This window comes from Salminus brasiliensis, chromosome 13 (assembly GCF_030463535.1).
Source record: "Salminus brasiliensis chromosome 13, fSalBra1.hap2, whole genome shotgun sequence".
Taxonomy (NCBI): domain Eukaryota; kingdom Metazoa; phylum Chordata; class Actinopteri; order Characiformes; family Bryconidae; genus Salminus; species Salminus brasiliensis.
In genome coordinates this window covers 21,968,869-21,992,578 of record NC_132890.1, presented here as the reverse complement: position 1 = coordinate 21,992,578, position 23,710 = coordinate 21,968,869, and the positions used below count along the sequence as shown (strand labels likewise).

Here is a 23,710-nt window from a genome sequence, read left to right as displayed (position 1 = left end):
ATGAATGTTATTAGAGCTTCATTCTGGATATTAATATTATTAGAGCTTCATTCTAGATATTAATATCAGTCTGGTTATCAGTGGTAATAAAACTCCTAACTTCATAGTTTAAGGGTTTAATGTAAAGTGTGTATATGTGTGTGTGTGTATCTTTCAGAGTGTGCTGAACATGCAGGTCCTGCACAATGGCTATGTTGACCCTAATAACCTGGTGTTTGAGAACATCACAGTCCTCGGGGTGAGCACCCCTCCTACAGCGGTGTCCATCTCTGATGGTAACGTGGCCGTGGCTGTGCCAGAGTCCAGCATTCAGTACAACGCTGTGAAGAAGGTGAGTGTGTTTCACTGGAACTATCACGGACACCTGACCAGTTTATACTTACACCTACTCCGAAAGTGGTCAGTAAGTGGAAGTATAGGGTAGGTGTTTCTAATAAAAAGGCCGGTGTGTGAAAGTACAAAAGTAGGTGTTTGGAATAAAGTGGCCAGTGAACGGAAGTGCAAGTTCTGTGTTTCTAATAAAGTGACCAGTGAGTGAACATACAAGGGTAGGGGTTTCTAATAAAGTGACCAGTAAGTGAACGTACAAGAGTCTGTGTTTCTAATAAAGTTGCCAGTGAATAAAAGCACAAGATATGGGTTTCTGATAAAGTGGCAGGTGAACCCAGTCAACTTTCCTGTAGATGAAAACACAGAATGAAGGACTCTAATTCCTGGAAATCTACAGGGACATAGTGTAGGTGGGTGACCTTGTCTTTAATAGAAAGAAACGGACCTCTGCCGATTTTCCCTGTGAAATTACAACACATATAAAAACACAAATTTATTGTGAAGATTCATTCAGCAGACATACACACACACACCAGAATACAATGATAAAGGACATGTGTCAGCTTGCTGCCAGAGCTCAAGGTCTCTGTGGCTGAAAGTCACTACTGATGAAAAGTTTGGAATCACTTATTAATAATAGATCAAATTAGAGATGGACCGTTCAGTGTTTTTGGAGGCGATACTAATCACCAATAATCTTTCAGCTCCATCAATACCAATTGAGGGCGGGGCTGAATACCACATAAATCTTTCCCGGCAAACGTAATAATGCATCGTTGTGCAATTTTCCATCCATCGTCTTGAAACCAGCCACATTTAAAATGTATTTAAAACTCTGATCACCAGCTAAGAGAGTCTGTAAATTCCTGTTCCGAACTGGAGCTCAGAGTGTTAGTGTTTGCTTGCTCTGCTGATACTTACTGTGCTGGACTGAGTGATGTATGCCGTTAGTGGTGCCTTTACTCTGCTTCTCCCATGAGGCGCATTGCTTTCACATATTCTACAAATATCACAGTGTAATATTAAATATTTTAGTCAGATAAGATTAAAAAAAATGTTGCACTCAGAACAAATTTCAAAAATGGATTTAATCAGGTTCATATTGCGGATCATATGATATGACAAGCTCTCAGGATCGACTTGGGTTAAATTTCGGCTGACATTGATATATAGCCAGTTGGTCCTCAAATAATAATAATAATAATACTGTAACGTTAGTTTAAAACTGATACTACTGATTAGTTTTATTCTATTATTTATTAATAAGATTTTGAAGATTTTAATTTTTTATATAGTATTTGCATTTTAGTCAGGTGTTTAGTCAGGCACTTCAAAATAAGAGACATTATGGGCTTTAAATTATTAGAATATTAATGATATAAGATTCATTATGGATATTAATGTTTTAGAGCTTCATAATATTATTAGTATTAGATCTTTGTTCTGGATAATAATGATACTAGTACTTAATTCTGTATATATATATATATATATATATATATATATATATATATATATTATGGATGTTATTTGTAGTAGAAATTCATTCTGTGTATTAATTAAATCTTCATCTTGGATATATTCTACAGCCTAACGGACATTCTCAGTGATTGAAAGTCATTGAATGCTATGACGTTAAGTCTCAGGCATAGACTGGCATAATTGTATAAATGTATCTGTGTTTACTGAACACATTGATTCCAGGACAGTAGTGTATTTATAGACAAAAATACCATGATAAAGGACATGCCTTCTCCTGGAGCTCAAGGTCCCAGTGGAACAGCAGAATGTCTCCAAGGCACACGTGCAACATTAGTGTCGGACGGTCAGATTTACGGCAGGGTCTGTGAAAGAGGAATGGAGAAGAGACTTAAACACACCGATGTTTACCACATATGTCACCCACCTCCTTTAACTACCTTGTCTCCCGGTGTCCCTGCTATCTCCAGGGCAGCGGTGGTGGCTGCTGTAAATCTCTTAGATTGCTCCTGGGTTAGTCCTGTAACTGAACTGAGCCGTATGTGTGTGCGTGTGTGTCCTAGCGAAGGTTGTGTTATCCCAATGGGCGTTTTGGGGATGCAGCCTGGGACCCCAGCCACTAGGGGGCTCCTGCAAGCATGAATGCAAATTAACACATTTTTGTTTTTGGCTTATCGCTTGCAAACCTCCAAGCAAAAGAGTGTAAATGTAAATATTTTGGGGGGGATATGAATTTTTTGTGTTTACACTGAGGGTCTTAGTTAATTAACCAACCCATACATTAACCAACCCTCCCCCTATCACATAAAATGGGGAGGGTGACCTATCACCTCCTCTGAGACGTGTGCAGCTAGCCAGTGCCTCTTTTCCGAACTGTTGCTGATGCAACCAACACACTCGGAGGAAAATGCACCAGGCTCTGATGCATTGGCCGGCCAGCATTGGGCTGGAGTGATCTGCCTTCTACCCACTCTGGAGAGAGCATGGCCAATTGTCCACTCTCAGGGCCCCCGGCTGCCGATGGCTAGCAGCATGACCTGGATTCCTCAATCCTCTGGTCATAGTGACAGCGCCTTATTCTGCTGGACCAGTAGTAGTGTTTTAAACTAACCATGCAGTGTGGAGGATGTACGTTAGCGCAGCTAGCTCTCACTGTGCTCTCACATGCTATACATCCAACAAAATGGAGATTCAAATAATATTGGTCTAAATTCAGCCATACCCTATTTGCATTAAATACAGTCCCTAAATGGTTCTAGTTGGTCTAACTCACTGGGATCACTCTCTGGCAGGTCCTGTATCTGCGAGATCTGAGCCTGCAGCTGGGCAAGAGCTACACGGTCAAATGGGACTCGGTCATCTCTGAATTTGAGCGCTTCGACTGTTACCCTGAGGATGGCAGCAATGAAGAGAAATGCACGGCGCGGGGCTGCATCTGGCAGGTACACTACTTTAAATACACTACCATGTATCTGCCTGTCTGTCAGTCTATCTGTCTGTCTACCTACCTACCAATTTATTCATCCATCCATCCATTTACTTAACTACCCAGCCATTTTTATTCAACCACCCTGCCATCTATGCACCCAGTCCCTCCGTCCTTTTGTCCATTAACTTCACCATCCTTTTATTAAACCATTCATCCATAACATCATCTTCTTAACCAAGTATCCATGGTTATCTATCCATCCATCCATTTTGCAAAAAAATGCAATAACTTCTCATCAAATTTATAATAAAATATGTCTTCCATTCATTCTATCATCAATCTGTCCATCAATGCATCTTTCCATCCATGCTTCTATCCATTCATCCAATCATCAATCTGTCCATCTATCCATCGTTCCATATATGCTTCTATCCATTCATCCAATTTATTCTGACCTCAGACATTCCTGTATTTTTTTCCAGAGCTCAAATCTTGAAGGCGTGCCTTGGTGTTACTTTCCTGCGGACTACGGCTACACAGCTGATACCCCACAAGAAACCCCGAGTGGCTGGAGTTTTGATATTGTACGCAACAATCTGTACCCAATTCCCCGTATGGCATCCAGAGACATAGACACACTGCGGGTGGAGATCACTTACCTCAGCTCACACTCTCTGCGCTTTAAGGTAAAGTGTTTTTAAACAGTCTATGAGAAATGAGCAGCTATTAAAACAATAAATCAGAAGAGTTTAAAATTCAGATTGATGTTACTCAACAGCAACTAAATCTATGATAATGATGATGATTATTATTATTAGTAGAAGTGTTGTAGTATTATACATATACGTGTATATATATATATATATATATATATATATATATATATTAAGAGATTAAGAAATTAAGTTGCACCTATTGTAATCCTTTCTTGATAATAACACAGGATATGTATAATATTGTATATTGTATACATATAAGTATATGTATATAAGTATTACAAATGATCAACCTGAAAATGCAACAAATTCCCAATAAAGTGATAAGGTATTTCATTATTGATAGAAATGGTACCCCATTAACAATCAAGACCATGTATTGCATGATTAGGCAATTAATTATAATATTATAAAAAAAAAAATCATGAATAATAATTATCGATACCAATAAGTACCAATTCCTGCATTATATTTTATTATATAATTATTATTACATTACATTGTTTTGATGTTTGTTTTGCCACTCAGATTCGCTGCTTTTGCTAGCACTGTTTACAGTAAACATTGTATAACCTCTTATTCTAGCAGTTTGATCATTGATTTCTGAAGTAACGGTGCAGTTTGACTTTAAATGAAAGATCTTACAGATCTGCTATTGTTTAATTTCTCTAGATCTATGACCCAGCCAACAAACGCTACGAGGTGCCTGTGCCCCTCACATTACCCTCCACTCGAGAGACTGACGAGGCCAAGAGGATGTACCAGGTTCGGGTGACTGAGAAACCATTTGGGATCCAGGTGGTTAGAAAGGCCACAGAGACTGTCGTGTGAGTGACTGTTTTACTGATCCTACATGAATACAAACTAATGTATGTGTGTTTTACCGTTTCCTGTTTCTGATCATTTGATTTATTATCTGTGTGTATGTGTGTGTGTGTGTGTGTGTGTGTGTGTGTGTGTGTGTTTGCAGATGGGACTCGTCACTTCCAGGCTTTACTTTCTCTGACATGTTCATTCAGATCTCCACTCGCCTCCCATCTCAGTATATCTACGGCTTTGGAGAGACGGAGCACACCAGCTTCAGACACGACCTCAACTGGCACACATGGGGAATGTTCAGCAAAGACCAGCCTCCTGGGGTGAGTGTTGGACATGTACAGGGTCATGGTCATACAATTACAGGCTGAGCAGCAAACAGAGCATTCAGTAAGGCCTCTGTACTTCAACCCTGTCACACTGTGAACTAGTGCTAATGTTTACTGAGATTGTTTATGGACTAATATCTCCTATTCTACTGTATACGGGTGTAAACTGAGGTGGTTTATGGACTAACATCCCCTATTCTGGTGTATAGGAGTGTTTATTGAGGCTCTGTATGGACTAATGTCTCTTATTGTAGTGTATCTGAGTGTCTACCAAGGTGTTTTGGGACTAATATCTCATATTCGAGTACATAGCATTGTTTATTGACATGATTTATAGACTAATATCTCTTATTGTTTTATTGTCTTATTTAAGTGGATTATTCCCTAATAGTGACTATTCTAGTGTATAGAAGTGCTATTAAGGCAGCTTATGGACTAATATCTCCTATTCTAGTGTATAGCATTGTGTATTAAGATTCTTTGTGGACTAATATACTCTAATCAAGTATATAGGAGTGGTTATTGAGGTTGATTATTGACTAGTATTGCCCATTCTAGTGTATAGGAGTGTTTATTGAGTCTGTTTATGGATTAATATCTCATGTTCTAGTGTATAGGACTGTTTATTGAGTCAGTTTATGGACTAATATGTCTTATTGTAGGGTATCTGAGTGCCTTCTGAAGTGTTCATGGGCTAATATCCTCTATTCCAGTGTGTAGCATTGTTTATAGAGGTTGTTTGTGGACTAATATCTCCTATTGTAGTATATATTAGTGTTTATTGGAATTGTTTATGGACTAATATCTCCTATTCTAGTGTTTATTGATTTGTTTATGGACTTCAAGTGTATGGGAGCATGTAAGGAGGTAGTTTATGTACGCCTGTACATATGTACATATGTATCTCCTGATCCAGCGTATAGGAGTGTAGGTTTTTTATATATTATGCTCTAATATTCTACTGTGTAGAAGTATATTACTAATACTATACTACTGGGTGTCAGAATTTCACACATTTCTCTCTCGTCTCTTATATGCCACATCCTGCCAATGAGGTCTGTCACTGCAGTGTGCAGTGTTTGGTCAGAATGTCATCCTCATCAAGAAAATAAAAGTCAAAAATCTGGTCTCACATGTTGTTCAGTGTGAAAGAATCAGTGTCCAGAAAAAAACACCACAGCAATGACAAACTTGTCCATTCTTAGTGTGCTACCTTAACAAGAGTTGGTACAAAATGAGTTTGACATTTTGATGTGTGTGGGGAAATGTTTCTAATGAGGCAGATGGAAGAAACACCACAAGACTCCACTTGCGTGCCGCATTGATATGAGAGGCTCAGCCTGCCCTTCTGATCCCAACTGTTTATTTGTAGTGACATCACTCTCACTCTCGGGTTATAATTATTTGTGAGTTTAGGTGGAATATACAGATTTTTCCATTGATCATTGTTCTGGGCTGAGATTTGTTCGGATGACCTTTCAGCCCCATGAGAAAACTAGATAATGAAGCAAGACAACATAACACAGCAGATATTTCTCTGGATATATTGCTGTCTGATATGTAGTGCCAGTCAAAATTCTGATTTTATTTTTTACAGTTTTTTCTTATTATAATATAATGGAATATTACATTTTAATATGTATTATATATATATATATATTTTTTTTTTTTTTTTGTTTGGTTTTTTTTTTTTTTTCAGCTTAGTATACGCCGATCAGACAGATGCCACCGGTTTTAACATTAAAACTACCAACATATAGGGAAGTAAAGTATTATCTGATTCCGGTGGCATCTGTCAATGGGTGGATATATTAGGCAGCAAGTGAACAGTCAGTTCTTGAAGGTGATGTGTTGGAAGCAGGTAAATGAGGAACCATAAGAATCTGAGAGCCCATTTGTGATGGCCAGACAACTGTTTCAGAACATCTCCAAAACGTCAGGCAGGTCTTGTGGGGTATTCCTGGAACACAGTGGTCAGTACCTACCAAAAGTCTTCCAAGGAAAGACAACAAAAGCTGACTGATGCTCATGGAGACCCCACATCACAACTTACCAGCCTTAAAGGATCTGCTGCTAACATATTAGTGCTAGGTGCCACAGGACACCTTCAGAGGTCTATGTCTATATAGATCGGGCCATGGTAGCCCATGGAAAGTTCCTGTTCCACATGGTGACCCATTTTACTGTGATCAACATGGACACTCACAAAGTACCCTAGTTAAACAAAGGGCCAACATTTCTGAAGACATCACTGGTGAGATGTTTTGAAAGCTTTTATATGAAGAAACATCCATTCAATTAACTGTTAATTGGTTCTGCTGTTCCTGATGTGCGTAAAGTAGATGTGTCATGCCCGTTTCTGAGCCACGCTGAGATTGTTAGACTGTAATTTCAGGTCAGGCTGTGTGTGGAGCAGGTGTGAGTGTGAGGACTGGTGAGATTGAACTGGTTAAATTGAACTGGGGTGGTTATTTATCCCTGTGTGCCAGTATAAAGTGCCTCAGCGCCTAATTGCTTCAGACATGGACACAGCATCCCTGATGTGGGCCTGAGTCATGTACTAGCTAATTACTGCAGTTGCTTTCCTGATTAAAGCTGCTGTATTAATACCTGATCCACAGGGGACACTAAGGAATGTGCTGTGACAAGTGCATACTGCAACCCCCCTTACTTCGAGTGTTGCCTATCATCTGAAACATGCTTGAGTGTGAATTGTGCTTCTTCATGAAAGTTTACTTTGCTATTAAGCTGGTTCAGACTTAGATTGTTTATTGAGGTGTTTTTTGGACTAATATCTTCTTGTGTAAAAGAACATTTATTGAGGTTGATTACAGTCCAGTTTTCTTCTATTCTAGTGAATAGGAGTGTTTAGTGAGGTTGAATATGGACTAATACTGACTATTCTGGTGTATGTGAGTGTTTATTAAGGCCATTTATGGATTAATATCACTTATTCTAGTGTATAGGAGTGTTGAGGTCATGTGAGGACTAATATCATCTACTTTAGTGTATAGGATTGTTTATTGAGGTCATTTATGAACTAATATCTCATATTCTAGTGTATCAGAGTGTTTATTGAGGCCATTTATGGACTAAAGTGTCCTATTCTAGTGTATAGGGGTGTTTATTGAGGTCATTTATGAACTAATATCTCATATTCTAGTGTATAGGAGTGTTTATTGAGGCCATTTATGGACTAATATGTCCTATTCTAGTGTATAGGAGTGTTTATTGAGGTCATTTATGGACTAATATCTCCTATTCTAGTGTATAGGAGTGTTTATTGAAGTCATTTATGGACTAATATCTCCTATTCTAGTGTATAGGAGTGTTTATTGAGATCATTTATGGACTAATATCTCTTATTCTAGTGTATAGGAGTGTTTAGTGAGGTCGTTTATGGACTAATATCTCCTCTTCTAGTGTATAGGAGTGTTTATTGAAGTCATTTATAGAGACTTTTGTTCTAGTATTTATTTATGTTGTTTATTGACTACTGTCTCCTATTCTAGTATAGATGCACATTATTGGCTGCTATGTTCAATTGTAGTGTATATGAGTGTTTATTGAGGTTGTGTATGGACTAATATCTCCTATTCCAGTGTTTAGAAATGTTTACTGAGGTTGTTTATGGACTAATATGTTCAATTCTAGAGTGTAGAAGTGTATATTGATGTTGATTCTGGACAAATAGCTCTTATTCTTGTGTTTCGGAGTGTTTATCGAGATTTAAAGGTTAATATCTAACATCCAATCGAACGTGTACTATGCTACAGAGCTTTTGTTAGACTGTTTGAGTTTGAGTTTGAATTGTGCTTCTTTTGAGGTTTACTTGCTTTCTAAAAGTTAACTTTTTTTAAATGAGATTTTTCGGCAAACTGTTGTGGAGGCCTCAGTGAAGAGACGAAGTCCTGGGTGCGATACATGGCTGTGTGCGTTGTTGTTTATGGTGGTGACAGTGATGAAAGTGCGCTAAGGAGCCGCTGCGGAGCGGATTAGGCTGATTTATTCGGAGACAGTGACGCTCCAGCACGGGGCATATTGCAGCCAGTCCAGCTCACTGACTCCTGTCAGTGCTGTCAGCCCCCGTTAGCCAACATGCTAACAACCTCTCCGTTGCTCACTCCATCACACTGCAGCTAAGCACTGAGAGAGAAAGAAAGTGAGAGAAAGTGAGAGAAGGAGATTGGGAAATGAGAATGAGAAATATGGGAGGAACGATAGAAACAGAGAAGGAAAAATATATGTGTGTTGTTTATGTGATGGACAAATGTAGGCTGTAAAAATTTCAATTAACTCTCTCTCTCTCTCTCTCTCTCTCTCTCTCTCCCAACTCTGCAGTATAAGATGAACTGTTACGGTGTCCACCCGTTCTACATGGGCTTGGAGACCACTGCCCACGCCCATGGAGTGCTCCTGCTCAACAGCAACGCTATGGGTGAGCAGACAACACACACAGCATACACCTGTTGGTTTTTCTATTCTTGATGGCAATTCACACCACACCAATGCATGGACACAGTTTTTATATTTGTAGATGACATCTACTAGATAGAATCCTGTTGTTTAGTGTGTACTAGAAAGTTGTGTCCTACAAATGACCACTCAAAACAAATGCATGAACTGCACTTTACATAGATGACAGTAGCATTTATTAGTTTAACTTTGAAATGCTTAAAGCCCCTGTCTTCTCATATTCATGATTCTCTTTCAGTTATTATTTATTGTTGTTGTGATGAATTTACTCTCGACTGGCTGGGAAAAAAATGAGAGATTTTGGCCAAAATGAAAGATGCGACCAATCACGAAGCAGTTCAGGAACTGAACCTACGCCAAAAATACAAAACAATTCAAAAATACAATTAGAGACTACAATTATATGTTGATGATGTTCTAAGACTAAAGAAGTGAACAAATCCTTTACAGTAAATATGCTGTTTTATAATATCAATTACATAAATATATAATATCAAGTGTGTACATCCAACATTTGACATTATTGAAATGTTGGGGCCCAAACTTTTGCATATGACTGTATATGTCTATATAATGACTATAAGGGTATATATAGTAATATGGCGCAAAATACTCAGGAAATTACAAATATTACCGCCTTAGTAGAATCTACCCAGGATTTTGCACCTGTCCAGGTGTGTGGTCAGCTAATGAGGGTTTCTTCATCCTCCAGTGTTTGACCGCTGGTGCTGCAGTCAGCAGGTCCTGCGAGATCAGAGATGATGTGATGTTATTTACAGGAAAAAGCTGTGCCGGGGCTTTGCGGGATGAGTAATTACATTTCTAACAGGACGCTCCTCTGCTGTCTCTGCATAATGATGCACATGGCTTTTTTTAGAGCCCTTATGCATTCAGAACTGCTTCTCAGAGCTCTCACACGCACACACATACACACACACACACACACTTAGACGCTTTCTCTCCAAGTTGAATAAGTGAGCGTCTCGAACTTGCAGCAGGGGGATAACTTTGGGTGTCTGCAGGTAAAGGTGGAACATCAGAGTAGCTTCCAAACACAATGAAAGCGACTCGCTGTTCACACGGCACGCTGAGACACTCCAAACTCCAGCCTTGATTTGTTTAGTCTGCTTTAAGAGTCGGTCGCTCTTCTACACTCAGCTGAATGGGCTGCAGCGAAGTGCGAGGTTCCCTGGAGAATAACAATAGAAAAAGCTCTGGATGTTACTGTTTAATGTAAATGCAGACATAGCCAGACAGATACTCTATAAATGATACTTGCTCCTCCAGAGTTTCTTGTGAAATCAAGGGTATTAAAAGGGAGTTATTAGGGAATTTAATACTGGTATTATTATTTCTTCCTTTGGTATGTAGGTAATTATATGTTTCTGTGCACCTTCTGGGCACCTAAGCGCAGATAAAGCTAAACATAAATGCAGTGAAAATCAACAAGAATTTTCTCCTGGATGCCCCCAGCCAGTGCATAGATGTGTTCAATTCCATCATCAGCTCACCTGATTTAACACCATTAAGCTCTGATTTACCAAACCAGGTGTTGGATGATAGCTATGAATAATACTAGACTCCCATGAGTTAAGCTTTGGAGATGTTTTAATGAACACAGTGTTGTAAAACCACTACATTCTGTATGAATGTCAGTGTCTAATATCAGTGTTTTACTGAGAACACAGTGGACTCTGAGTGGTCCAGCGGAGTAAAGCCCCATGTGAGCCAAGGATCACTTGATCGAATCTCGGGTTATGCCGCCTGCCATCAGCATTCGGAGGACTCTCGGGTGGACTCACTCACACCCCACCTCACTTCAGTGTGTCTGCTAACCGAAGCATCAGAGCTGGGTACCCTTCACTTTCCTCTGAGCGTGTTGGTTGCTTGGTGATGTTGCATCAGCACCAGCTTGAGGAAGTGGCTGGTTGAGCATGTGTTGGAGTAGCAGGTGAATACTACTGAGTGTGTTGGGTAATGGGCTATCTATAACTGGGTTGATTTTTTTTTTTTGGGATGTTCACTTCTGTGGCTTATTATTTTAGTTTGAGACATATTTACCTGAAGTTAGTCCTAGATGTTTTATTGCGCAAAATAATGTAAGCTAAACCAAACTATATATTTATATATTTTGCTGCTAAATGTTATTTTGCATTGCAGTATATTTTTTTCCAATGGCTATATGCAATAGAAACATGTCCCATATGTGTTATATATCCTTGCCATTGGGCAAAAACCTTCAATTTACAAAACTTGCAACTTTACAGGAGAAAGCTAATGGAAGTAAATGTAAAATGATTCAGGCCAATAAAAAATATTTCTATTGGTCCATTCATCTTGAAATTTGGCACAATGTAGAGAACAACAGGCAGATTCAGATGAAGTGAAGATGCCAAAATTATGTATATAGTATGTTCATCTACATTACACATCTTACATTACACAACTGTACTTACATGTATGTATTTTTAGATGTGACTCTGCAGCCAACCCCAGCCCTTACCTACCGCACCATCGGGGGCATCCTGGACTTCTACATGGTGATGGGACCCACTCCGGAACTGGTGGTGCAAGAGTACACTGCGGTGAGTTGTGTGTGTGTGTGTGTGTGCGCGCGCGAGTGTTGACTGAGTACACTGTAAGCAATGAGGCGGAGAGCTCCCAGCTGCTAAAGCTCATCAAGCCAGGGACATTGTGTGGGCACACGCTCACAAACACACACTCACATACACACACTCACGCGCACACAGACACACAAGCACACACCCATGCACATAAATATTTATTTAAAGCCACATAATGACGAGGCAGGGGCAAGCAGAAGGGGCCGCTGCAGAAGATTGTTTTTTTTTACTTACTTTTGGGCTCAACTTGTGTATTTTGGTCTGACAGATGATTGGCCGACCAGTTCTCCCAGCTTATTGGTCACTGGGATTCCAGCTCTGTCGCTATGGCTACGCCAATGACCAGGAGATTGAGGATCTGTATCTGGACATGAAAAACGCCAGTATTCCTTACGTAAGGCCATCATACACTCTTTTTCTGGTTCTGTCCTATTCACTGTGTAGTGGACTACTTTACCAAAACAACATACCCTAGTGGACTGATAATACCCATAATGCATGGCGTTGTGTATAGTGAAATGGGTAAATGTGTATACTTTATGAATTATCTAAAGATTATTATCTACAATCCATACAATGATGTTCTATCCAGTGTTCCACTGTAGAGAATAGAAAGTAGGAGTCAGGTTCCCTGCTTCCCATAATGCTGTAATGTGTAGGTAATAGTAATTAGGGGGCATACAATAATGTTCTTTACAGTGTTCCAATGTAGGCAATAGTAATTAGGGGGACCTGATTGTGTTCTCTATAGTGCAATGTAGGAAATTGTGATTAGGGCACATGTATAGTAGTAGTGTTTTATGAAGTGTCCCAATGTAGGGGACAGTGTTTAGGGGGACATACAATGGTGTTTTATATAGTCTTCTAATCTTGGGAACCATGATTAGGGGTTATAAAAGTGCTCTATACAGTGTCGGAAATAGTCATTAGGGGCCGTATACAGTAATCATGTTCTATATAGTGTTCCAATCTAGGGAATAGTGTCTAGAAACAAAGTAATGGTGTATATAGTTTGCTCCTATCTAGAGAACATTGATGAGGGATGATACAGTGGTGTTCTATATATTGTTCATATGCAGAAATTAGTGATTAGGGACCACATAATGGTGTTCTACATAGTGTTCCAACATAGGATAGAGTGAGTAGAGGCTACGTATGGTAATAGTGTTATATATACTGTCCAGATCTTAGCAGTTATGTACGTGTAAACTTCCCTCATGTTTCAGGTGGTAATAACTTCAGGTTCCTGCAGATGGTGTTGCACGGGGAGGATTGGGCTATACATACTTGTGGGGTGAGCGACAGGATTCATAGGTTGAGAAGAGGAAGTACAGTGCAGTAAATATCTTGTGCATAGTGTGAAGAAAGTAGCTGAATTTGTAGGTGTATCGAATTGTACTATTATACGGGTCTACCAGCAGTGGCAACAATCCCAGTGTACAGCAAATTCTCAGCAGACGTTCCACTGCATGTGAATAAAACTTCAAAGCTTCAATTCAGGCAAGACTAGTGTCTCGCAATGCAGTCAACGCAGGTCTTCACCACCAAGTTCTGAAGGAACACTTCACAGGAAACTGCTTACTTACTCACTTCTGCTCAAGAATGACACGAATGTTCTGTACACTGTGATTTTGACACTGCTGATAGAGCTGTATGACCATACACTTCGATATACCTGGAAATTCAGCCACTTCCTTCTCACTATGGCCTTTGGCATGCCTAAATGCAATTAAATGCCCAATCAGGTTCTTTGGATGTGATAATGTTCTTAATGATGTTAATGAAGTTAATAAGCAGACATTTACAGACATTTAAAATACCATTTGACCACAAAAAGATTAGAGATAATTCAAGATCGATAGATAGATAACTTGATTAATCCCAGAGGGCAATTACAGCAGCACAGAAGTACAAGTACAATGAAGACAACAAGCCTTTTACCCACTGTTCCCTTTGCACCCTGTAAAACATACTCTACATAATTCTGTTCTCTATCTTTAGCACCTCTACCCCATTCCCGCCCCATTTCTATGAATAATGCCAGTGTTCTGCGGCCTGCTCACATCTCGCTGATTACTGTAGCTGATTGTCCAGAACTTTCAAAGTCACCAAGCTGTTCGGGCCTTCATAAACAGCCCGGTGTCATTAATGCACCTGTGGTAAATGTTAATATGTAAACTAATCAGCTCGGCGGCTAACAGTAAGTGCAGAGAGATGGGAGGCTTTATGGCCATTTGGCTGAGGCTCAGTGTTCAAATCTGTGGCATTATTGCAGCTGATAACAGTGAGTCACCTGTCCATGAAAGTGTCAACAGACCATAAACAGGCTGACACAAGGCTTCGTTCAGGACTGAATGGACATGATAAATAGAAGAAAAAATGGAAAATAGGAAACTAATCAGTGCAAAGCATGGTCATAGACCTCTACCAGTCTCTCTCGTACAAACCTAAAGGCCCAGGATGTCTGTAATTAGCCTCCAGCTATTGTGAATACGTCTCATTTGCATTGCTGTCAGATGATGGAGTGTTTTCCGTGCTTTTGTACCCCTCGCAGGACGTGCAGTACGCAGATATTGACTACATGGAGCGTCAGCTGGATTTTACACTGGGCGAGGACTTCCAGGGCCTGCCCGAACTGGTGGACAGAATGAGGGCCGAGGGAATGCGCTTTATCTTCATCCTGGTACGGCAGCGTTACTTTCCAACCTCCTTTTCTTTCAGTTAGAAAACGAGGCCATGGCTCCTGTCCTCCTGGCAGAGAGCTGTGGAGGAGATTGCTTTTTAATTTGCTTTTAATGACGGCGTGCACATCTCACAGACCGAGAGGTTAGAGGAGTGCGCTTTAGTGAGCCTGGCATTTAAAAAAAAAGTTTCATGGAGATGAATGCTGTGCGAGATACGCTATAAACAGATGGCCGCATTCGAAACAACATCATTGAAACAACATCAGTGAAAAAGTTTTTTTAAAGATCTTGTTTTCTTTGTAGGTTTGCAAACACTTAGCATTTTAAAGCCTAATCAGGTTTATTTAGATGAAGAATCTCACAGATGTAAATATTAGTGCCCATATTACTAGTGCTAGTATGAGAATAAAGCCAAAGACCAAGCAATTTCCCAACATGTTCTAATGGCAGCACTCAGACAATCCAGGTGTTTAACCCTTTAGCAAGTTCGGTCCCACCAGTGGGATTTGCTGTGGCTGGTCCTTGATTGGTACGGTCCCACCGGTGGAATTGGAACGTTGGAAAGTGACGGAACATTCAGCTTTAGTTCCACTAGTTCATCTAACCTGCTTCCCCCAGCAAACAGCATGCCTCTGCCAGTCATACTGGCCACATACTTGCTTCTTTACAATCCATTTGCTGGTTTATACCATTTTAAAGATATAAACAACGTAAAAGCTTTGCTGTGTGCTTTAATCTTGCAGCATTAAATCTACAGTGGGGAGAACAAGTATTTGATACACTGCTGATTTTTCAGGTTTTCCCACTTGCAAAGCATGTAGAAGACTGTAATTTCTATCATAGGTACTCTTCAACTGTGAGTGATGGAATCTAAAACAAAAATCCAGAAAAATACATTGTATGATTTTTAAATAATTAATTTCCATTTTATTGTGGGAAATAAGTATTTGATCATCTATCAACCAGTAAGAATTTTGGCTCTCACAGACATGTTACTTCTTCTTTAAGAAGCCCTCCTGTTCTCCACTCATTACCTGTATTAACTGCACCTGTTTGAACTCGTTACCTGTATAAAAGACACCTGTCCACACACTCAATCAGTCAGACTCCAGCATCTCCACAATGCCCAAGACCAGAGAGCTTTGTAAGGACATCAGGGATAAAATTGTAGACCTGCACAAGGCTGGGATGGGCTACAGGACAATAGGCAAGCAGCTTGGTGAGAAGGCAACAACTGTTGGTGCAATTATTAGAAAATGGAAGAAATGCAAAATAACGGATAATCTCCCTCGGTCTGGGGCGCCATGCAAGATCTCACCTCGTGGAGCATCAATGATCTTGAGGAAGGTGAGGAATGAGCCCAGAATTACACGGCAGGACCTGGTCAATGACCTGAATAGAGCTGGGACCACAGTCTCAAAGAAAACAATCAGTAATACTCTACGCCGTCAAGGATTAAAATCCTGCAGTGCACGCAAGGTGCCCTTCCTCAAGCCAACGCATGTCAAAGCCCGTCTGAAGTTTGCAAATGACCATCTGAATGATCCAGAGGAGGAATGGGAGAAGGTCATGTGGTCTGATGGGACAAAAATAGAACTTTTTGGTTTAAACTCCACTCATCATGTTTGGAGGAAGAAGAATGATGAGTACAACCCCAAGAACACCATCCCAACCGTGAAGCATGGCGGTGGAAACATCATTCTTTGGGGATGCTTTTCTGCAAAGGGGACAGGACGACTGCACCGTATTGTGGGAAGGATGGATGGGGCCATGTATCGTGAGATTTTGGCCAACAACCTCCTTCCCTCAGTAAGAGCACTGAAGATGGGTCGTGGCTGGGTCTTCCAGCATGATAACGACCCAAAACACACAGCCAGGGCAACTAAAGAGTGGCTCCGTAGGAAACATCTTAAGGTCCTGGAGTGGCCTAGCCAGTCTCCAGACCTGAATCCAATAGAAAATCTTTGGAGGGAGCTTAAAGTCCGTGTGGCCCAGCGACAGCCACGAAACCTGAAGGCTCTGGAGGAGATCTGTATGGAGGAGTGGGCCAAAATCCCTGCTGCAGTGTGTGCAAACCTTGTCAAGAACTACAGGAAACGTCTCATCTCTGTAATTGCAAACAAAGGTTTCTGTACCAAATATTAAGTTTCTTTTTCTGGTGTATCAAATACTTATTTCCCACAATAAAATGGAAATTAATTATTTAAAAATCATACAATGTATTTTTCTGGATTTTTGTTTTAGATTCCATCACTCACAGTTGAAGAGTACCTATGATAAAAATTACAGTCTTCTACATGCTTTGCAAGTGGGAAAACCTGAAAAATCAGCAGTGTATCAAATACTTGTTCTCCCCACTGTATATTCCACCTTAAAATAACGGCGCACTTACTTGCAGAAGCCCTATCTTCCACACATTTTAAGGTGGAACAGAATATTTCAGTAAAATATTATTCTCCACCTTCGTGCTTAAATGATCTATTTCGCCTTAAATGATGCAGAAGCTATGGTTTTCTGTGCGTAACTACGCTGTTCTGAGGTGGAATATACATTTATTAGTGTGAGATAAGCACTATGTGATTTTTTTTTGCATTGTTTATATCTTTAAAAATTATATTCTAAAGCATATTATATTTGTCAGATCCAGCGAATACATACATACATATATATATATATATATATATATATATATATATATATATATATATATATAGGCCTGGGGAGGAGGAGTTCATGGCATGGTCCCCAAAATTTAACTCCATTTAACTCCATTAAAACAACCTTTTTAACCCTAATGGATAAAAAGAGGATCGCTCACACATTTGTATACATTTGTGCTTTTTATTTTATTGATTTTAAAATTGTATTATTCCTGCTTTTTACACTTGTGTGAGTGGTTAAACTCTGTTTTCTGTTATATTTGTATGAACCTGAACAGTTATGTAGACTTTGATGTGTTTACTGAAGAAGAACAGTGAGAATCAAGCATCTTAAAGGAACACATGATGATCATAAACTGTTAATGTGTGTGCATGTTTTCAAATTCATGTTGGTGGTTGGTTTAGCATAGGAGGCAACAACACCACTTTCCTCTTGACAGACTAGGGACTGATTACATTGTTGGGCAACACTTCACTCTACACCAATACCAACCACCAATCTTGAGCAGGGCTCCTAACTCTACATCATCCTACAAGTGTAACTGTAATTCTGATGTAAGAGCTCTGAATCATATAATTGCTGTAAAGGTGAACGCCACCCTAACACAAGGTGAATTTTTAAACATTTTGTTGTTTACTGTGTGCTCAGGACCCAGCCATCTCAGGCAATGAGACCAAGCCGTATCCTGCTTTTGAGAATGGCCTTAAAGAAGACGTCTTTATCAAGTGGCCAGCTGAGCTGGGTGATGGCATAGTCTGGGGGAAGGTAGAGTATACAGTTTGCTTCAGTTTGATTGACTGTATTGTGACACATTATGAAGCAGGCACTGCTTGATTCAGTGCAACCTTTAAAATAAGTTCCCAATTTATAAAAAGAAACAAACAAATAAATTTGATTTTTATATTAGACATTTTTTTATTTCATACTAAGAAAGTACACTCATTGGTGTAAGAATAGTTTAAGCTACAATATATCGATTTTTTTTTGTTTTATATTAAAGGGCAGAAAATTTAGCTATTTTTAAGAAACAATGTAGATTAGTAGATATTTATAAACTTGCGATTTGTGGGTTATTGCAGTCACTGTGATTTCCTTTCTGGGATCAATAAAGTATTTCTGATTCTGGTTCTGAAACAAGAACATGTTCCATTTTTTTCATTTTGCACTTTTTATCATAATGTAAACATTTAACTAAGTTCACCTACCTGGACATTCTATTTGCAGTGTGTATTACACATAATATCTATATAAATTTCTTTTGTTTAAAAAAATAAATAGCCTGAGCAATTCATTTTAGCCCAGGATTATAAGCACCCTTTTTATAAGGAAATATAACATTTCACAATCCCTGCAGTTCAATCACCACTTGAAACATCACTGCCCAAGCAGGTGGTGCAGAATAGACGTTGACTCATCTTCTCCTCTCTTCTCTAACTTCCAGGTGTGGCCTGACTTTCCCAATGTCACAGTGGATGATTCTCTGGACTGGGACACTCAAGTTGAGGTAAAGCTGAGCTACTGGCTGTCCATCTGATCTCCTCCCTTGCTGTAATCAGTGAACAGAGACATTGATAGTCTCTTCATATGTTTTTTGGTAAAGCCTCTAGATGTTGGAATCATCTGTACAATGTGCTGTAATTGCACAGTCGATCGAGTCAGCTCCAATGATAGAGACGTGACACACTGTCATATGTCCAATCAGAGCACAATAGCATGAGGCTAGCTCATCATGCCTGACCTACTGCGGGGATAATCAGCTCTGTCTGTCTGTCTGTGTGTGTGCGTGTTTGTGTGTGTGTTTTATATATTTCCAGGCCAAAATTGGGCCTAACTTTGTCCAGAACTTTTTACACAGACTTTCTGCATTATGAAAATTATATTTGCAAGACCAATTTAAATAGCTGAACACAGCTAACAGAACTAATACTTTCTCCACATTTAACACACAATGACACTTTTAATGACCAAGCTCCCTCAGAAATATCCAACCACCTAAATACAACACCTAATAAGAGCACACATTTACAAATCAGGTGGAAAATCAAGGGCTTCATAAGTTGCATCAGGTGAGCTCATGCAAAGGTTTGTTGACTGTGGTATTTGACTGCATGTTAGAAATATATGTCAAGAAAGTTCAGAGAAGGTCAAAGTTAAAGGAACACTGGCTACACTACATGTGTAGAGTAAGAGTAAGCTATCACTGGCTGCCACCAGATACCAGAGGAGGCCAGCACTCAAAAACTGCAAAACACCTGCAGCAAGATTTGGGGACAGCAGGCACTGAAGTTTCAGTTTGCACAGTAAGCCACACACTAAGGTCCACCTGTACATCTCTACTGACCCAAAAGCACAAGAACAGTCGGTTCCAATCTGCTCAAAGCCACAGAGGTTTTGGGATTCTGTTCTGTAGCACGATGTAACAAAACTGGGACTTTCCAGGCCTATAGATCAGCAGTATGTCTGGAGGAGGAAAAATGAAGCATATGCTGAAAAGAACACTGTCTACAGTGAAGCATAATGGTGGCTCTGGAAATATTTTGTGGCTGCTTTCCTTCTTCTGGTGATGGAAACCGATGGCAAGATAGATTTAATCAAGGAAACCCTTCTGTGAGGAAGCTGAAGCCTGGTCCTCACTGGACCTTTCAACAAGACAATGATCCGAAGCATACGTCATTGTCCATCAAGGCTTGGTTTCAGAAGAAGTCCTGAAAGATTCTGAATCCTGGTAGATTCTAGACTTGAACCCCAGAAAAAATCTTTGGTGGGACTAAAGATCTAAAGATGATTGTCATGAAGGGGTCGAATAATTCGGAGACTGCAGCCGTCATTAAAAGTGGCATTTTGTGTTGATTTTGGAGAGAGCACTTGTTCTATTAGTTGTGTTGAGCTATTTAAACTGTTCTTGTTTGATCAATTTATCCTACTTTTTTTTAATAATTTGAATCCGAATTGTTATTTACAATGGGTCAGAATTGCATAAGCAATGGACCTATATAAATGATCCCATTGTAAGTCAAGTAAAGTCACCATTTCAAAAATACATCACATTCCCTAATCCTGATGTACTAAATGTACTAAATGTACTGAGGTACTAAATGTACTAAAATGTGCAGAAAAAAATAAATAAATTGTTTATTTACTACAAATGATGTAATCACCAGAAATACATAAATGTTTAGAAAATGATCAAGGTGTTACATTTGACCACGAGTTCCCAAACTTAGAAATGTACATATGTATGTTCTCAGATATTCAGGTCCTATGCAGCATTCCCTGATTTCTTCCGGAACCGTACAGCCGTGTGGTGGCAAAAAGAAATCTTCGACTTCTACACAAAAGAACTCAAGTTTGATGGCATCTGGATCGTAAGTTAAAAAGCAGTGCAAAGTTTCTCTTTCTCTGTAGCCTGCATGTGCCTTAGTCTACAGTCTACAGTTATTATTGTGTTTTACTGAATGTTTATGTACACAGTTTATAATACAATACATGGTCATTTAAATCTAATTGCATAATTACTTAATTAATTACACATGGTCATCAGGTACATGACCACATTTGTATTCACTCTACACATCAATGTGTTTGCCTGCCTTTTCCACACTATTTCGACATTTGTTTGAATGAGTTGCAAGTCAGTCATAATGCACATGAAGTTGCCAGTGTTAAGTGTGATAAGCTTGAACCCTGAGTAGTACCCTCGTTAATCAGATAGACATATGAAGGCTTAGGTCTGCCACTGTACTAAAGAGGCATGTGTCAGCACGGTGTCAGGACACACATGTAAAATGTCACAATCTGCTTGTTGACATTGGTTGCCATGACAGATATTAATGTTGTTGTGATTTGCTCTTATGATGTGTCCAGGACATGAATGAACCAGCCAGTTTTGTCCACGGCACAGTAGGAGGGAAATGTCTGGGCCCGGACATCTATGAAAACCCACCTTACATGCCACGTAAGCCATCATCAATGTCTTTCTCTCTCTTTCTCTCATTCACTGGCCACTTTATTAGAAACCCTACCTCGTGATCTCACTGACTGGCCTCTGTATTGGAAACATCTACCCTGTACCTCCACTCTCTATCCACTTTATTAGAAACACCTACCTTGTGCTTCCACTAACTGACCACTGTATTGGAAACCCATTCCCTGTGCCTCCACTCTCTATCTAGTAGCAAGGTGGAGGTAAAAGGGAGGGATTTTAAATAAATGGCCGCTGGGAAGTGACGAAGTGATGAAGACTAATAATGTATGTAAAATATTAAAGTTATCCCAATTGTATTTGACACAATATCAGGAAGGGTGAGCTAACTGAACATTCTGCACCATGATTGGTGAGGGTGGTGGGAGGTAGAGCAAGTAAAAAAACAAACAATGTAATTGGTTAATATAATTTGGTCCCACCCACTGGTGCTTGGCAATGTCACCAAAGCTCACAGTGAATTTCTATAATCAGTCCATAAAGCGCAGGCCACATTTTTTCTTTGCTTATATTAGCCAACAGTCACCTATCCTTCGGTTTGTTGAACAGCTACCTCTCAGGATGTAAGTTATGCGAATGTGCGTTTAGATGTTTAGAGGTATGAGTGGTCACACATATTCATCAGACCCCATATCAAATGTGCAGCAAAGCCAATGGACCGATTTGTTGCTGCCACAACTTGCTAACATTAACTCTGGTAACTAGCGCAACACCAGTCGCTTCGGCATACACTTTTTTTCCAACGTAAATAAGTGTGTACACTTTAGCGGCTGCAGTCCTTCAGTAGCATGGTTACATTTCAGGTGTGATGCCAGGTTGTATTTCTTTTTTATTTGTACTTTCAATTAGACTTTAAATGTCTTAAATTACTTAATTTTAGATTCTCTTTGTTAAATTATCACAATTTGATTTTATATATTTATATTTTATATAAATTAGATATTTTTATACATTCCAACATTGAGGCAAATCCCTGTATTTAGAAAATGAATAAGTAAAAGGGACTAAATGTGCCCTAAGTCATTCTAATGTGGATTCTAATGTTGATCCTCAGCTCTTGAGTCTAAGGAGCAAGGTCTGAACCACAAGACCCTCTGCATGAACAGTGAACAGTTCCTACCTGACGGCACTCCAGTCAAACACTACGACGTCCACAACCTGTACGGCTGGTCACACACCAAACCCACCTATGAGTGAGTGACTCCAGTTTATGCAGTTTATGTAACACTTTGTTTTATAAAGCATATCACTGTTGTCAGAAACAACAAACTTTGTATCTTCAAGAGTATCTTTAGAGAAGCAGAAAACTCATATTTTACGTTATTCAGATAAGTGTAAAGTAGATTCTATGCAATATACACCATACTTAGCCTTTCTTATTATTACATAACATTATATTACATAATCAGTGGTGTGAAATCGTTTAGAATTGCATTACTAGCTGCTAGAATACGGAATAAACAACGTTTTTGGACCCTGTTATGCAAACTAATGGGCATCTGAATTTAGATCTTATTAGTGTAGAAGTGACAACATCCAATAAGCATTTCATCCATTTCAGTAGGTCAGTTTGCATCTAATATTCTAAAGTGAATCTATAAGAATAAAATGCTGCCGGTTTTACACTAATAAGACATGGATTTAGGTAATAGTAAGAATTAGGCAGGTAGTAAGTAGGTAGGTATTTTAAATAATAACAGGTATTAGTGATATTCATAATGCATACAAATGTACTAATAACATAAAGTACATTTGGTGTCTGTAGTGCTTCTTTTACACTGGAGATGCAAGTCTAATAAAGTTAACAAGCAATGGAAGCTTATGTACACCAATTAGCATCACGTCTAAAACATCAGTAATCCCTAATAGACTAGCATATGTGGTTTCTGACACTGTATGACTTATTGTTATCCAGGAACACACACTAAATCTAAAGAAGTATTCAGTCATTGTCATTGTTTTGGCTGATTGACTACATTTGGTGTGTGTGTGTGTGTGTGCATGTGTACCACAGTGCCTTGTTGAATGTGACTGGAGCAAGAGGAATCGTGGTGACCCGCTCCACCTACCCCACTAGTGGGCAGTGGGCTGGACACTGGCTGGGAGACAACAATGCCAGCTGGGACCAACTCTATAAATCAATCATAGGTACTGTGTGTGTGTGTGTGTGTGTGTGTGTGTGTG

At 39.4% G+C, this 23,710-nt stretch overlaps 1 protein-coding gene across 1 annotated transcript in view; it reads left to right on the top strand.

The window, feature by feature from the left end:
• Positions 1 to 23,710, top strand: part of si (sucrase-isomaltase) — an 84,484-nt gene that overhangs the window by 39,165 nt on the left and 21,609 nt on the right. The window contains exons 23-37 of the mRNA XM_072695179.1: positions 158 to 331; positions 3,102 to 3,251; positions 3,721 to 3,924; positions 4,627 to 4,781; positions 4,925 to 5,093; positions 9,441 to 9,537; positions 12,048 to 12,160; positions 12,468 to 12,593; positions 14,754 to 14,882; positions 18,193 to 18,309; positions 18,986 to 19,048; positions 20,793 to 20,909; positions 21,409 to 21,499; positions 22,581 to 22,719; positions 23,541 to 23,674. Coding sequence (XP_072551280.1) covers positions 158 to 331; positions 3,102 to 3,251; positions 3,721 to 3,924; positions 4,627 to 4,781; positions 4,925 to 5,093; positions 9,441 to 9,537; positions 12,048 to 12,160; positions 12,468 to 12,593; positions 14,754 to 14,882; positions 18,193 to 18,309; positions 18,986 to 19,048; positions 20,793 to 20,909; positions 21,409 to 21,499; positions 22,581 to 22,719; positions 23,541 to 23,674 — 1,978 coding nt within the window. The remainder of the gene's footprint in view (positions 1 to 157; positions 332 to 3,101; positions 3,252 to 3,720; positions 3,925 to 4,626; positions 4,782 to 4,924; positions 5,094 to 9,440; positions 9,538 to 12,047; positions 12,161 to 12,467; positions 12,594 to 14,753; positions 14,883 to 18,192; positions 18,310 to 18,985; positions 19,049 to 20,792; positions 20,910 to 21,408; positions 21,500 to 22,580; positions 22,720 to 23,540; positions 23,675 to 23,710) is intronic.